Below are 16,926 nucleotides of genomic sequence, written 5' to 3' on the forward strand. Positions count from 1 at the left end.
TTATTAGGCAAAATAAAAAGTTACGTGCAGAGACAAAAATATTGTCAGAGCTATCATACAGCTTGAAGCCTATTAATTTATTATTAATAATAATATTGTAAATTTAATATATAATGAAAAAAGAAAAAAAAAGCATTTTACTTAATGTCAATCGAATTAAATTTCATAATTAATTTAATTAATAAAAGAAAAAAAAAAGAACAAAATCAGTATTAAAATGGTGATTCTTTTTCTATCATAATCAAATTATTTTTTTAAATTTTTTGTATATTAGCGATAGCCTCTTGAAAATATTATCTTAAAACAAAAGAAAAAATTACGTAAAATTTTATTATTTTTTTCTCACAGCCCGGCTATTTGCTAAAAATATTAAACTTTATTTTTTATTTTTTTTTCATTCAATTTTATTTCGTCAATTTTTTTCTTAATAATTATAAACAATTTTATTGTTTATTAATAAATTTTTTTTTTTCAAATTAATATTCTTATTAATATAACGATATAATAATAATAATAATGATTTTTGTCACTCGATAGTAATATTGAATAATAAAAAGAAAATTATTTTTTTTTTATTTTTGAATAATGGCTGTGATTATGTACTGATACATAAATGCCAATTAAAATAATTAAATAATATACTTGTTAATTATTTATATTTAGAAAATAATAATAAAAAAAAAAAAAAAGTAAATATTTTTCATGGGATTGAAGCTATCACGAAATAACACCATGAAACTCACCGGCATCATTAGTGGTACAGTCTTTGATTGACATTTGTGCGATTGCATTTGTTAATTTATCATCATTGTCATCATTATTGTTGTCTGGTTTATTTATTAATGATTTATTATCAACAATACAATTAGCAACATCACAACTAGTACCTATCAATTGTTTATTATCAAAATTATCAATTGTATTATTATTTTTAATGGCACAGCCATTTTTATTAATTTCAGTCTGATTAACAAATTCATGACATTTATTATCATCATCATCTTGCTCAGTATCATAATTTAATTTCTCTTTATTATCATCATCATCATCAGAAGATTTATCACCACAATTTTTCATTATTTTAATATCACGATTACCATTTTTATCATCACTCAATGATTTACTACGTTTTAAAATTCTCATTTTTCCTTGATTATTAATATCATTATTAACTTGTTGATTATCAATTTGATTATTTGAATTTTCACTTTGTGGTAATTTTATTATTTCATAATAACCAGTGTCAATTGATGATGTAGTAGTAGTAGTAGTAGTAGTAGCAGCATTTGTGTGATTTGTGTCAATTTTATTACAACTAGTTGATGGATTATCTTTTGGCTCATCTTCATCAAGATCAGTTACTTGAATTTTTTTAGTATTATTGTATAATGTTGGATTTTCTAAGGAAGCATTTCGTTGAAGTAATCTTATTGGACTATTTGATTGGCTAGATGATGATGATGATGATGATGAAGATGAAGATGGTAAAGATCCTATTGAACCATTGCATGACATTTCAGGAAGTTGAGATCTTTGCTGTTGTTGTTGTTGATGTTGATGTTGTTGTTGTAAATTGTGATGATAATTTGGAGCAATCATTTTTGATTGATCTTTATAAAAATTTTCAATGGACATTGAATTTACTTGTGGTGGTGCATGTGCCAATTGTATTTGTGGTTGTTGTGGTTGTTGCATTCTGTGTACTTTAACATAAACATTATTTTCTGGATGAAAATGATTGTAAGACATGTATTGTACTTGTCCACAATTATTAACAACTGGCAATGACATTGGTGGATTTGGATTTTGTTTAGCATGTACTTTTGATACATTATAAGAATATATTTGTCCAGATAATTGTTGATACTGATACATGCAAGGATTTGGTTGTTGTTGTTGTAAAATTGGTTGTTGATTTTTATCAACAACAAGACCACTACCACCAGCGACAACAACACCACCACCACCAGGAATAGCAGATGATGATGATGGAATTTGATCTTTTGATAGCCAATCATCACGATGATTATTATTTGAAGCAATTGACAAAAGTGAATGATAATAACTTGGATTAAATTCTTGATTAGCATGATTGTCTTGATAGTGTTGTTGCCAATGGCTATTGCTTGCTTGATACTGTGGTGGTTTTACAAGTGATTCATTGTTATTTTGTTGATGCTGTTGTTGTTGTACTTGTTGAAGATGATGATGTTGTTGTTGTTGTTGCTGTTGTTGTTTTTGTTGAAAATCTTGATGTGATTGATAATTTTGATAATGAGGATACTGTGGTACTGGTTTACGATTACTATCATCAAGTTGTGATTGCTGCTGTAATTCATTTTGCATTTTAGCACGATCATTTTGTACCAACTCCCATATGAGTTTTAATTCACCAATAATAAATATATCTGGAAGTATTTTATATTGTCTTTTAAATATAACACCCTTGTTCATTGCTTCAATAAAATCAAGCAGCAATTCAATCAGCATTCCTTGTTCCTTTAATCAAAATTAAAAAATACAAATTAATTTATTTTCAATTATTTAATATAGTATGATAATTTACTTTTGGATCAGATGCTGTTTTTCCATTTGTTCGTAATATTTCTGGATTAGCAATGACAAAAAAAACAGTTGTCATTGGTTTTTCAGTACGTGGTGGAGTTATTTTCATACCACCATACAAACGAAGTTGATCAAATGGACAATTTGCTGTTGTTATTTTATCCCAAGACAATACATTCACATAGCATGGCTGAACTGATCCCTGTTTTCGTATTATTTATAAATATCAATTAATTACAATTAACTTTATTTAGCTTTATTGTTGTTAATGAAATATTTACCTGCAAATAATCTTGTATACACATGTGTGGTTGTGGTGGATTTTTAAAAAAACGAGCAGCAAGTCGCTTGTTTCTCGTTGGTGGACCACTTTCTGTCATTGTTATTGTTGCTCTGTAATGAAAATTAAATTTTCATATTAATTTAAAGAATAGCAACACTCCAAATATCTCTTTTTTTTTTTTGGCTTACTCATTTACTTACCAGAATTTTAATCTCAAAATTAAATTTATATAAAAATATCAAAATAAATTATAAAAATACAATTTACAAACTAAATGCATTGTTTATTGTAATAAATTAATTATAAATTTTGTTATTCTAGTAACATGTCTCTCCATATCACCAACAATATATTTTATTATATTAAAACAAAAAAAAAAAAAAAAAAACTCAGGGATTATGTATTTTTTAGATTGTTCAAGTATTTGTTGATAAACAAAATAAAAATAAATTTAATATAAATTGTTGTTATATATTTAAAACACTGGCATCACTAAAAAAATAATAATAAGTTATTTATTGTATTAAAAATGTATGTTTTTTTTTTGTTTAATAAATAAAAATGGTGTGATGATGATGGTTCATCATGTCTCTCTCTCTTTCATCACAATAAAACAATGTCCTACTTGAACAATGAGATAGTTCTATGAATTATATGCTGGATGGCAATACTGATTAGTTCTTACTTAAATTTATTATTTTTATTGTTTATTAATTACTACTTGTGTTATTGTTGTTATTAATATTACAACTATAATAATTAAATATTATTTATTTTAAAAAAAACGCCCGAAATTTGATTGTCTATTTTATTTTATTTTTTTTTTTAGCCCAAAAAATTAAGGTAGTTTTCATAAATCCAGCCATTTTATTTTTAAACATGGCGACATGAAATAGCGACTTTTCATTGGTCTAAAAATTTTAGCGCCAATTTTCAGTCAAATTTAAATGTAATTTTTTTAAATAAAAAATATATTTTTGTGAATTTTGCAATTTTACATTAAAAAAAAAAATATCTAGGTTAATTATTAACAATTAAAATTGAATTTTCTAATATAAAGAAAAATAGAAAGTGCATATTAATAAAATAATTAAAAAAAAATAGCAACAATAAAATTTATTTAATTAAAAATATGTGTATAAAAGTGATAATAAAATATTATCTTGAAATAATGATATAAATTTGGCAAAAAGAGGATATTAAAAAGAGAGATGTGGTTCACAAAAGTTCACACGATTTAAGCCACGTGATGGCCATCTTATAATATGGTACATTAACAAGGACATGCTATATGGCATATACTTTCACCTGTAGTCTTGGTATTTGGAAAAATATTTCAAGTCCCAGTGTTAAACAAATAGGAGAGCACTGCTTTCCCTTGACCAGTATAACTTGACTTTCGCCTCGGCTTTATAGAAAAATTGTGCTTCATTTTTAGCTATACTTTTCCATCAACATCATCAACAACAACATCATCATCATCAACAACAACAACAACATCAGCAGCATCATCATCATCATTAACAGTTTCCCTTTGCAATTTTAATCCAATATACAAAATACATTTATCAATCATTTGACAATAGCAATAATCTTAAAAAATTATTTAAAAAAAAAAAAAAAAACTTTCTTTATAATAAACTTTCAAAATGACAATAATAATTATTAATAACAGTGAAAATGTACTTAATTTAATTTATATAAAAAGTGAAATTTTAAATCTCACTTTATGAGAAAATGGATTTTATTTTTCAATAATAATTGATGATAATAATCAATGCTAAAAAAGTGATAAAAAAAAAAAAATTGTGATGGTGATGGTGATGGAACATGTGACTTGATAATTTATATATTTATTTTGACAATTTTACTATTGTAAATGCGCCCCTCTTTAAAATCATCATCGTCATATTGAAAGACTTTTTAATGAAAAACTTGGGGGAAGATTAATACACCAAGGATTTCTTGGTGATTCTCATTATTTCAAGAGTCTTTATTGTGAGTTTGTCTAGCTAATGTGATTTGTCATATAATTATATTAATTTTGTGCAGATATTTGTTATATTATTTTCTTTTTTTTTCAGTTTGAAATAATATAAATATACGTGAATCTACTGGAGACCCTCAATTCATCTTTTGACTTCTTGTGATCATCAAAAGACCAAAGTCTATTATTTTGTAAATTTTTTAATTTTTTTTAAATTATAAATTCATCATAATGGAGAAAACCGGTTTGTATTTATTTATCATTGATTAAAAATTAATTTTAGCTTAAATATTTTCAAGTAAAAAAATTTTAAAAATATAATTTTGCATAAATAAATAAATTATTTATTATTATGGAGTTTATAATTTTGCGAAAGTATAAATAATTACAGTAGCTGATGGAAAAATTTCATGTCCTCGGCTTACTTTTGTCTATTAAATGCACGAGTGAATATTTTTTTTATTTATTATTATTTGTTGATGTTGTTAAATGAATGTAAAAATATTTGATTTGATTTTTTTTTTTTTTTATTAAACATTAATGTCGGAATTAAAATATTATCCATGTTAACAAAAAAAAAAAATAATAATTGAGTGAATTTGCTAAATAAATTTTGGGCACGTTTTAACACTTGTTATGGAACACGATGTTAAAGCAATTTTATATTCATTTGTGTGTGTGGCTTGTGTTACAAGTTATCGATGGCATTTGATATCATTACTTTGGTCATTCATGTCTCGTTTCGAATTTACTTGTTTCGATTATATCTGGATCACAACAACAATTGATTAACAAAAAAAAAATACTTATATTATTCACAGATTTAAATAATAATAATAATAATGATGGTGATGCTGATGGTGTTGATAGAATTGAAGCAAAATTTAAATTAATGCTGGAAGAAGGACCAAATATATTTGCTGATTTTGAAGAACCAAATATGAAAGTACCAGATTATTTTGATCCAGTTAAATTTCGTCGTGGACAGAAAGTTTTTGAGAATAATATATTTACAATGATGATTGCTAAGTTATCTGGGCTACTTATGCTTCTTGCTGTTCCATCAATTGTTGATATTATTAAATTTACTAAACAAAGTGGTACACCATGTACTGCATTTCGTCGTTATGCTGCAACTATTTTACACACGTGTATTTGGTATAATAAATCACCAAATCAAGATCTTGAGTAAGATAATATTCAATTAAAAAAAAAATAATATTAAATTTCTATTATTATTACTTGATTTTGCTGTATAAATATTGAAAGAAAAATTATTAATCGAAATTTCTTTATTTTAAATTTTAATTAATTTATTTTGTTGAAATTTAAATTTTTACAATTAATTTTTAAAAATTTAAAAATAATAATAATCAAATGATAAAAAATTATTTAAAAAATATTATTAATTAGAAAATTTAAGTAAATTTTCATATGAAATTTTAAATGAATCATTGGATAATTGTTAAAAAATAATTACAAATAATTTCCAGATTTTTCGAGTCATTGAAAAATGTCAGAAGAAAACACTGCGTTGCATCAAAAAAATCCCATGAAGCTGGAATTGGTAGAATAAATCAGCTGGACATGGCATTAACACAATTTGGATTTATCGGTTTCACTTTACTCTGTGGTAAAACACTTGGTATTGTATTGAGTGATGATGATCTTGATGGTCTGCTCCATTTTTGGCGTGTAATTGCAAAAATGTTGGGAACAGAAGAAAGGTAATAAATTAATCACAAATAACATATAAAATTTAACCAACAAAATCATCAACAATTTAATTCAACAGATTTAATTTATGCAATGGAACAATTGATGAAACAAAATCATTATGTAAAAAGCTACTTGAAGATGTATTTGTGCCACATCTTGCCAAGCGAAAAAATCGTCAAGATTTTCAGGAGATGAGCAAAGCCATGCTTGAGGGTATATGGTGTATAAATCCATTCATCAATAATCATGCCTATCAAGCATTTACATATCAATTTTTAATATCATCTGTTTTGAAAAATTATAAAAATAAAAATAACTATCGTCATCTTGAAATTGATGGACCACTTTCACGTGCTGGTAAAATATTATTAAATTTACAAATATTTGTTCATACAAAATTATTACAAAGTCGTTATTGGTGGTCACATTTGTTCAGAGCATTTTTCAATTTAACAATGAGATCAAGTATTTATTTAACTGAAAATTCACCGTACTTGGCTTGGTGGTTTTATGGAAAAAAAAAATCACAATTTAATATTTACAAGTATCATTTTGAGTAGAAATATTTATCAATTAACAAAGACTGACTTTTTTTTTTTTCTATTTACTTACTTGAATCTAAAATACATTTTTTTATTTTTTTTATTTTATTGTAAATACATTGTGGCTTGTAGATATACATCGTTTTTTTTTTTTTTTCAATAAAATTTATTTTTTATCAAAAGATAAAAAAATAACGTCGTACAAGTTGAAGGTTTTTTTTTATTTATATTATTTAAATAAGGAAAATAATAAACAAATTTTTATCTATGTTTGACAAAAAAAAAAATAAATAAATAAATTTCTCTTCTGTATTTAAAATAACAAAAAAAAAAAAAAAAAAATTATTTAAACTATAAATAATACATTAATAAATGTAATTTAATAAAAAAAAAATATATATATTAATTAAATTTCTGGCTAGTAATTTTATTGTTTCTCGTAACAAACAATTATACTTTTTTTTTTTTTTTTTTCAAATCCAAGTATTGTATTTCATTGCGTCATCTCGACACAAATAAAACAATTATTATTTACCAACACGACTTTTAATTTCAATTTTCCAGTAATCAGTAATCTACAATCTAGAAAAAAAAAAAACAAAATATCATAAATTTACCAAGTAACCAACTGGTCCATCACCACCATCACCATCATCAATTGCAAAAAAAGAGAAATAAAAAAAAAATGAAATGAAATTTTTAAATGTTTATGGCTCGGTTAATTTCGTAAGTATTCGTAAATAAACTTTCGGTTGACACTCTCTCTTGTGTGTTCCCCTTATCAGCCTCTCTCTCTCTCTCTTTTGCTCCTTTTCCATGGAGATAGACATGCCAGCCAACCAGGCATAATAATAACAAACATCATTCACCACCACCGCCTTTGCTGCTGCCTCTGCTTGCCTCTGCTGCTGCTTTGCTGTGCTTTGCCTTGGTTGCCTTTTTGCTCGCTTGTTCAGTTGTGTTTTAATTCTTATTGTGTCAACTACAAAATTCATTTGGCTATATATTTTTTTTTGTCTTTTTAATTTGTGTTTAAAAGTATAGCATGTGCCAACAAATATCAAGAAGCCACGTTACATTACATTACATTCAGCCACATAATCACAATAAATTATATTCCTCTTCTTACGGCTACCGTTAGCATCCTTTGATATTTTAATTAATTAATACATATTAATATTTGAAAAATATATTATTTCATTAATCATTAAAATATTTTACACACACACGCACGCATATTTAAATTAACACACACACAGATTAAAACGTTCCTTCTTGTACTTGGAATTTCCAGTTTTTCATATCCAGTCGGTTACTTTTTCTGTTTGTGTTGTTTTGTTGAGTGAAGCAATACTTTATTTGACTGTGTGTGTGTGTGTGTTGGGGTATTGTGTTTTTTTTGCACATACTAATACATATTATATATTTTTGAGAAAATTTAAAATAATAATAATAGCTGTGCGTGAGAGTGAAAAACGTGGTAAAAATATACAAAAATATGATATTTTCATGGATATTTTTTGTGCCAATAGCAAAAAAACGAGTATTGTGACCATTGGTGTATTTTTTTTTCTTTTTTTTTAATCATTTTATTTATCAATTAAAATTTTATCATTCATCAATAATTGTCATCAGTTGATATTATAAATTATTTATCAAAAATTTTAACTCAATTTATTTGTCTGTTGGAAATAAATTTTAAACGCAAATACAATTGGGAAGTTTAAAAAAATATAAAATAATATATATAATAGTATTTCATGATAATGACAAATTACTCATACATATGGTTGTTGTATTCTGTATATATTTAGTGTTTGCATTTGTAAAAAAAAATAAAACTTGAAATAAAAGGAGGAAAAAAAGAGAGAAAAATTAAAGAAAAAAAAAGAAGCCATTGGCCTAAAAAAACAAATAGCAAAAAGGAAAAAAAAAAAAAAAAATCAACCAGGCTATTTTAAAATAATTAAAAATACATTTTTTATTAATTTATTTATTTAAATAATTAATTAATTAATTGATAAAAATGAGTTGCTGTGGTCCACCAACGATTCTCTCTGAGCGTCGTGATACTCTTGTCAGCAAATGTGAAATTCCAATAATTGATCTTGGCCACATGGGTAAGTTGCAACAATATTTATTTACCAATTATTATTAACAATAATAATACAAATATAATAAAACAAAAAACTATAATATACCTATAAATATTATTATTGTTATCGTCATCATCATCATCTTCTTTTGAAAATGAAAAATAAAAAAAACAAAATTGTCGGCTCAATTTTAATTTTCAAGTATGCATATTGACTCTAATTTTCTCGAATTACACATCATTTAATTATTATTATTGTCATTTTTAAACAATGACATAAATTGTACAATTGAATGACTGTACATTTATCTTGTCTATAATATTATTTTAATGAAAAATTATAAAATTAGAAGACGACAAAATATTCTGATATGAAATTTAGTTTTATTTTTATTAATAAATTCTATTTTTGCTTAGACCAATATCTCTCCCTCTCTCTAATTTATTTTTATTTATTTATTTATTTCTTTTAATTTTTTTTTTTTTTTATTTCTAAGATAATTTTGTACATTTGACACTGCTCCAGAGTTCATGTTCTCATTTACCCAGAAATATTTAGTCACTCACTCAATAAATAGCTCACAAATAATTAGACAAAAAAATACATAAAGATATTTAAAAATTTCTCGCAGTTAGATAAAAAAGAAATGTAGTTTATGGGTGGATTGAATGAAAAAAAAAAATAAAATTAATTGATTAATTAAAAAAAAGTGGGCAATATCGAGAGTTGATTTTAGAGGTGGCACCGGGCAGACTGCCAATATCACTTTATATACGTAGACATACTAAATAATAATAATCATTACATGTGTATATTATCGAAACCGCAAAATTGTATTTTAAATATTTAAAATAAACAAATAAAACTAATAAATATTAAGTAGCTTATTTTTATTGAAATTTGATACATTTTTATGATCCAAGTGAAAAAAAAAAAAAAATTGCATTCACTTAAAAAACAAAAAAAATTATATCTGGTTTAAAAAATTTATTAAAAATTTTTTCCTTATACAATTAAATTTCTAAATTAAATAAATGATCCTAAAAAATTATTATTATTATTATTTAATTTATAATTTCGAATCGAAATACAAAATTTACTCCGAAAATGAAAAAAATTTCGAAAATAAAAATCACAATTACACACATTATAAAACATTTAAATATTTACATGAAAATTATCGTTTATTTAATTATTGATAATAATTGTTAAATATTATTATTATTTAATTTTTTTTTTTATTTTTTATTATCAACAACACGTGGAGTACGAAAAATGATTATATTTTTTTTTTGTTTTATTACGTACATTTGAGTTTGACTGACTCATTAATATTATAATTATTATTACACTTGGTAAATAGATGTAATTTTTTTTTTCATTGTCCCTGAAAAAAGAATGTTCACAGGTATATTATATTATTTATTATGTGTGTGTGTGTGTATCCATAAAATAATGTGATCAGCTGTCTACCTCGTGATACATTTTATAACTCATTTATATATAAAAACACATAACAACATTTATTAAATTTTTTAAAAATTTTTATTATCCTTTTTTTTGATAATTAATTATTCTTTCTTTATTTATTTATTATTATTTTTAATATTGATTCAGTCATCATCATATGGATGTTAATTTTTTATAAAAATAAATTTTTACTTTTTCGATAAAATCATGCATGTATTTCGATTATAAAAAACATAAATAATATTTAAAAAAAAAATAAGGAAAATTAATTTTTTAAATATTTATTATTATGTAGTTATTGTTTATAAATTTATAATAATAAATAAATATCCTCCTTGACAACAATCACTTTCAGGGACAAGCGAAAGTTTTAGAAACCAAGACAACATTTTTTTTTCTATTTCATTTTTTTTTTAAATAGTTAGATTACATTTATATACATGTTTGATGTACATGTATGACCATCATAATTAAAGCTAATAATCTAAATAATATTTTCCACAAAAAATTATATTTCCACGAATAATATTAAACAATATTTTAAAATAAATAATAAAAAAATAAAATTAAACAAAAGATAACAAACGAAATAAAAAATAAAAAAATATATGTTACCTTTCGAAATAATATTTCTATTATTATATCAGTTTGTCATTATCATGATGATCATGGCACAGTTATTGTTGATGATACTTCCGCTAGTGACGTCATTGAAAAATTGACTACTTGGTCTTATCATTTAAATAAATAAATAATGAAATGCTGTTGTTGTTCGTCATTGTCTTCACGTATGACTTTTTCAACTATCTTTAATTTACAAATAAAAAAACAATAAATATAACGACATTGTTGTACAAATAAATAAATAAATAAAATAATTAGTCATCAATGTCTTTTGTAGCAAAAAAAACCTTGGTATAATCATTATTGTTTAATTAATTTTCATTAAATATATTTTTATTTTAAAAATAATAATACTTGTCGGTTTTTTATTTTTTTGTTTTTTCATGCATGCATGAATCAAGATGATGATGATGATGATGATGATGATAATGATGATTATATAGTTATGTAGTTTTTTTAAATTTCAATGCACATTTGTACTCATGGGCTTTACTCAAGGTCGGTCATCGCTTCTACTTGTTCTTCTTCTTTATTTTTTAAAAAATTTTTTTTTATTTTTCTACCACAGACAAGGTCATATCAAGGCCAAAATTTTATCATTTAATTAAAAAAATATTCATGTGTATACGTATTATAAAATAATATTTATTTTAATAAAATAAAAAACAGACACACATTGTGTCGATAATAATAATAATTAAAATATAATTTCGAAAAATATATTGTTTAAATAAATGTGACGATAATTTGTTACAAAGGTTATTAAATTTAATTGTCTATACACATTATTTTTTGTTCATTTAAAAAAAATAATTAACTTGAAAATAATATTATATTGTTATTTTAAAATGTGTTATATTTCAAATGGAAATATACACCTTATTTTAATATTAATCAATAATCCAAAGTTCGAGATAAAAATTTACTTGGAAATGAGATAAATAATAAAACTTGAAAGTTTTAAAAATAAATATATTGATTGTTTATGATTAAATAGTAGCAGTTTAATTATTTTTTTTATATAAAATTCTTGAAATGATACGACAGTCTCGTGATGATGAATTTTATATTTTTTATCATATAATCGTTGGAAATATAACGAATGGTATCATAACGCGTCTCGATTGTCATCATTTAAATTCAACTCAATTGAACTGAATAAAAGTACTTGAGTCCAAAGCGTGCTTCTATTCAACCACTTATTTCAATAATAATAATAATAATAACTTTTTTATTTATTTAATTTGTTCAATTGTTGTTGATTATTATTAAATATAAATTTTTATTTTCAGGCACTGAAAGATGTCCCCAAAAAGGAGTGTTGAAACAAGTTGCTAGTAAACTTGTACGAGCTCTTTCTGAAAAGGGAGCTGCATTTCTTGTCAACCATGGAATTCCAGAATGCAAAGTAAGCTAATTTTTATTTATTTGTCTTATTACATGATGATGATGATAACTACCTAAACGAAATTAAATTACTTGACCTACAGTTGTTGTTGTTGTTGTTATTTATTTTGATCAATGATTACATCATCAGCATCATCTACAAGCTTGTTAAATAATTATTTTCATTATTAATTACAGATAAAAGCAGCATACAGAGCATTTGATACATTTTGTGAACTTCCAAAAGAATCACGTGCCAAATTTGAACGTGTACCACCTTGTGATCATGGCTACATATTGCCAGAAGCTGATCAGTAAGTTTGCCTAATTTATACTTCATTTAAAAACTTGAATATAAAATATAATTAATTATTTTTGATGATGATAATTATAGATACAGCAGTGAAGAAAAAGAATCACGACATGAATTTATTGTAACAAGTATTGATGATGCTCTACCAGATGAAGATGTACCAAGTTTTAGAGTTGCTGTTAACGAACTAACTCGTGATTTTAAACAACTATCAGCAATGCTTCTTACCGTATGTAATTTTAAATTACTATTATTGTTTATTTAAATTAAATAACAAAATATATAATCAAAATTATTAATGTAAACAGGCTTTGTCAATTGGAATTGATCAACCACCAGATTATTTCGTCAACAAACATGCAAATATATTGGATGAAGGCAATGAATCTGCATTGAGAATGATGTATTATCCACCATCTTGCCTTGATAAAGGATCAACTAAATATGGACCTTGTTGTGACATTGGTACCTTTACACTTTTTGCACAGGTAAATAAATATTTATTTATATTTAAAAAATTATTAATCATATTTAATTTTATTTCCGGCAGCCTTGATTGGTTGCACATAAATGAATATTGGTGGTATGTCATAAATATATTTATCAAAATATTATGACTGTTATTAATTAAGAAAATACTATTTTTGTTTATTTAAATTGTCATTTGGTATTTATTAATATATGTGTTTCTTTTTTCCTAGGATGCTGAGGGTGGACTTGAGATTCAAGCACCACACAGTCAACGTTGGGGTCATGTTGGCCATTTACCAGGTGCAATACTTGTTAATTCTGGTGAATGTTTAGCCAAGTGGACCAGTCAAAAATTGTCACCATTGAAACATCGTGTTGTTGTGCCAGAAAATTGTCGTCGAGGTCGTCATTCAATTGGTTTCTTTGTTTATCCTGATGAAAATGTCGTCATTGATCCACTTGACATTAAAATCCCAATTCCAATTGAGGAACCAGTTATTTGTCGTATGCAAAAAAAAAAACGTGGTGTCTTAAATGCTTATCATCATCTTCAGCGTAGATTTCGTGAAACTTATGCTTCTTAATTTCATCCTGATTTTTATCTACATTTTTTTTTCTTTCTCACATAATAATCATTATTTTCATTTAAAAAATTAAAAAAAAAAATGTATTAGCAAAATGAAGAATCATCTCGAAAGAGTTGATTGAAAAAAAAATTTAGATGGAAATTAATTAATAGCCATTAGATAAAATGATAAATTCAAAAGCAATTGTAAATTTAATTAATTTTTTTTTTTTTTTTAATGTTATAAAATGGCACGTCAATAATTAAATTTAAAATAATAAAAATAAAAACGACAATAAGATGAATGACAATAGACTGACTAGCTTATTTGAACGAAAAAAAAAAAAAAAAAAAAAGGATTTTTGTATTATTTAATAATGAAAGCAAGTCAGAGGACGGATTGATTGAAAAAAAAAAAAAACGAGAATAAAAATGAATATAAACAAAGAATAAACTTGACTGCTAAAAATAAAAAAAATTTTATTAATAAAATAATACTTGCGAGGATTTGGAATGCATTTAAATTTTAAAAATTATTAAAGTCATTCCTGGATGATAAACAAAAGAAAAAAAAATGATAAATTTTTTTCTCCTCGCAAGAGAATATTTATTAATTTAAATTAATTATTATTATAATATTTTGTCAATATCAATTTTGAAGTATCTTCATAAATAAATAAATAAAATTTGTACTTAAAATTAATTTCATTTATTACTTAAAACCTTTCAAATTATCAATAAATTAAATTATTTTTTATTTCGATTTCGATTTCATCATCAAGTAGCTAGTGATCTCTCTGGCATTTGTTTGTACTTGTAGCTGTCTACTGCGTCTGCCTGCTATTATATTTATACAACAATAATAACAATATAAATAAACAAAACATATTAAGGAATAAAAATACAAAGAAGTTTTTTAAATTTTGACAGTAGTTTATTTATGTAATAATACACAATCCCTAATTTTTTTATAATTTTTTTGTCGGTGGTTTTTTTTTAATTAATTAATAAAGTTGACATTTTTCAAGGAGGTTATACATAGAATCTTATGGCCAGCCGAGTACACTTCACACAAACCTGGTTAGAAACTATATGAAAAAATACAGAGACTATTTCGAAAAACTGATATATTATAAAATGAAAAAAGACGAAAATTTTGAGCCGTATATGAAAAAAGTTTTGTCGGTGGATTTTTTTTAATAAATAAAAATAGACGCAAAAAATAGGAATTTTGACGTATAATTATTGGCATAGTTCAAACATAGAGTCAAACTGACAGAAGAAGTTGCATGTGTGGTCACACAGCCACGTAATTGTCGTGATCTCTTCTGCCAGTCTCACTCTATATTCAAGTTGGCCAAGGCGTTGGACATGCCTTAAACAATTATTAAAAATTAGCATTACCAGGAGTCGTCAAGAAGACTAGAGACTTCTCTAGCCTTCTTGCCAGGAGTACAAAATCGACTTATTTGAGTGGGAGCCTTTTTTGATGAATTTAAATCAGTTGACACTAGCAAGAGCAACTGCTCGAGAACATTTACAAAAACTTCAGGGTGCTTTTTTTTGTTAACTTGAAATGCTTCCTTTGACAAAACAGCTTGTAAATTTGTTTTTATAAATTCCAAACATTTTTTATTCAATTTTTCAGCATTGTATTTGTCAGAAAAAATAAGTATACTTGAAACGTTATTAGAGTTTATTGTTCCGCATATTACTTCTTCACATATATTTCTAAGGCCATCAACCTGATATTTTTCAGCTACTTCAAATAATTCCATTGGCATTTTGTTAACATTTTTTGATTCATCAGTATAAATATAATGTAAAAATTCATTAAAAACATCTTCTTCAATATCTTCAATGACGACCTCACCATTTTTATTTTCTTTGAATTGTTCATGATTAAACATTGCAGCAAAAACAGGACTACGTGCTGCAAGAATTCCTTTGATAACACGAAATGATTGTTGTCCCACTTTAATGATGACATCAGCTGATTGTTCATTTAACAAAAGTTTTTTCAAGTCTGCACCCAATTGTGGTGTTGCAATAAATGTTGACATTACAGGAGAATTATTTTTTCGTTCTTTAGTTATTGTCATAGTACAAGAAATTTTAAGTTCATCATTTAGTAAATATTTACCAGAATACTTTGACAAATCTGGTCTTGAAATACAATTTATCCATTCACTTTCTTTTGGAAACTTATCAAACTCGTATTCTTCATCTTTTACAATGTCAGGATGAATTGATATCTTACATTTTGTAAATAATGGTGAAGTAGAAGAGAATGATTGAAGTTTTAACTGTATGGATACACAATATATCGGGAAACCCTCGATTCGTTCTTCGAAGCCTTTAAATGGATCTATTTTCAAAATCCATACATCGTTAAAATCAGAAAAATTAGATGAAAAATTTGATGATTCAATTATTCCCCTTTTATACTGACTGAAGTTTTTAATTGTCCATTCATAAGTAAATTCACAAGTTTCCAGACTATCAGTAACATATTCTTGTTTTGCCATTATATGTTTAACCGAACCCTGGCCAGGTCTTGCATGTACTGACATAATTATATTAATTAATATTCGTTTTTAAACTGATAAATTTCTTTTTAGCACAATTATATTTTTTTATATGTACAATTTAACCAGTGAAATGACAGAAAAATATATACAGAAATACAATAATAAATTATAAAACTGGAATGCGAGCTCTAGCGTCAAAACTCAAAAGTGTCGCCGAGAGAGAAACCGATGAGCTTTTGTCCTTGTCGATACAGTCACGTCACGTAGTTAAAATAGCTAGTACGTCTATGTGTAATTAAAGCCTTAGTATGTCTAGTCTTCTTGATTAAAGGACAATTCAAACAAGTAGATTCCGTGGTATGGAGGACAGTGGA

The 16,926-nt window shown here is 24.8% G+C and overlaps 4 protein-coding genes across 4 annotated transcripts; 2 read left to right on the forward strand and 2 right to left on the reverse strand.

Annotated features, from left to right (window-relative positions):
* Positions 1 to 521: 521 nt before the first annotated feature.
* Positions 522 to 3,614, reverse strand: LOC122855906 (probable serine/threonine-protein kinase dyrk1). The gene is made up of 4 exons (XM_044157594.1): positions 3,049 to 3,614; positions 2,847 to 2,958; positions 2,567 to 2,767; positions 522 to 2,499 (listed from the first exon to the last, which is right to left on the reverse strand). Exons 2-4 carry the CDS (start codon positions 2,943 to 2,945, stop codon positions 718 to 720), a joined length of 2,082 nt encoding a protein of 693 aa, XP_044013529.1. The 5' UTR covers positions 2,946 to 2,958; positions 3,049 to 3,614; the 3' UTR covers positions 522 to 717.
* A 1,005-nt stretch (positions 3,615 to 4,619) lies between these two features.
* On the forward strand, positions 4,620 to 7,136 carry LOC122855934. The gene is made up of 5 exons (XM_044157639.1): positions 4,620 to 4,846; positions 4,933 to 5,079; positions 5,657 to 6,023; positions 6,329 to 6,562; positions 6,631 to 7,136. Exons 2-5 carry the CDS (start codon positions 5,067 to 5,069, stop codon positions 7,112 to 7,114), a joined length of 1,098 nt encoding a protein of 365 aa, XP_044013574.1. The 5' UTR covers positions 4,620 to 4,846; positions 4,933 to 5,066; the 3' UTR covers positions 7,115 to 7,136.
* Positions 7,137 to 7,954: 818 nt separating this feature from the next.
* Positions 7,955 to 14,354, forward strand: LOC122855940 (2-oxoglutarate-Fe(II) type oxidoreductase ppzD-like). The gene is made up of 6 exons (XM_044157646.1): positions 7,955 to 9,216; positions 12,579 to 12,694; positions 12,871 to 12,986; positions 13,067 to 13,214; positions 13,294 to 13,473; positions 13,687 to 14,354. The coding sequence occupies exons 1-6, from the start codon at positions 9,123 to 9,125 to the stop codon at positions 14,038 to 14,040; spliced, it is 1,008 nt and encodes a 335-aa protein (XP_044013581.1). The 5' UTR covers positions 7,955 to 9,122; the 3' UTR covers positions 14,041 to 14,354.
* A 1,015-nt stretch (positions 14,355 to 15,369) lies between these two features.
* Positions 15,370 to 16,594, reverse strand: LOC122854101 (speckle-type POZ protein B-like). The gene is made up of 2 exons (XM_044154513.1): positions 15,863 to 16,594; positions 15,370 to 15,396 (listed from the first exon to the last, which is right to left on the reverse strand). The coding sequence occupies exons 1-2, from the start codon at positions 16,592 to 16,594 to the stop codon at positions 15,370 to 15,372; spliced, it is 759 nt and encodes a 252-aa protein (XP_044010448.1).
* Positions 16,595 to 16,926: the final 332 nt, after the last annotated feature.

Source organism: Aphidius gifuensis, linkage group LG4, assembly GCF_014905175.1.
Source record: "Aphidius gifuensis isolate YNYX2018 linkage group LG4, ASM1490517v1, whole genome shotgun sequence".
Lineage (NCBI taxonomy): Eukaryota > Metazoa > Arthropoda > Insecta > Hymenoptera > Braconidae > Aphidius > Aphidius gifuensis.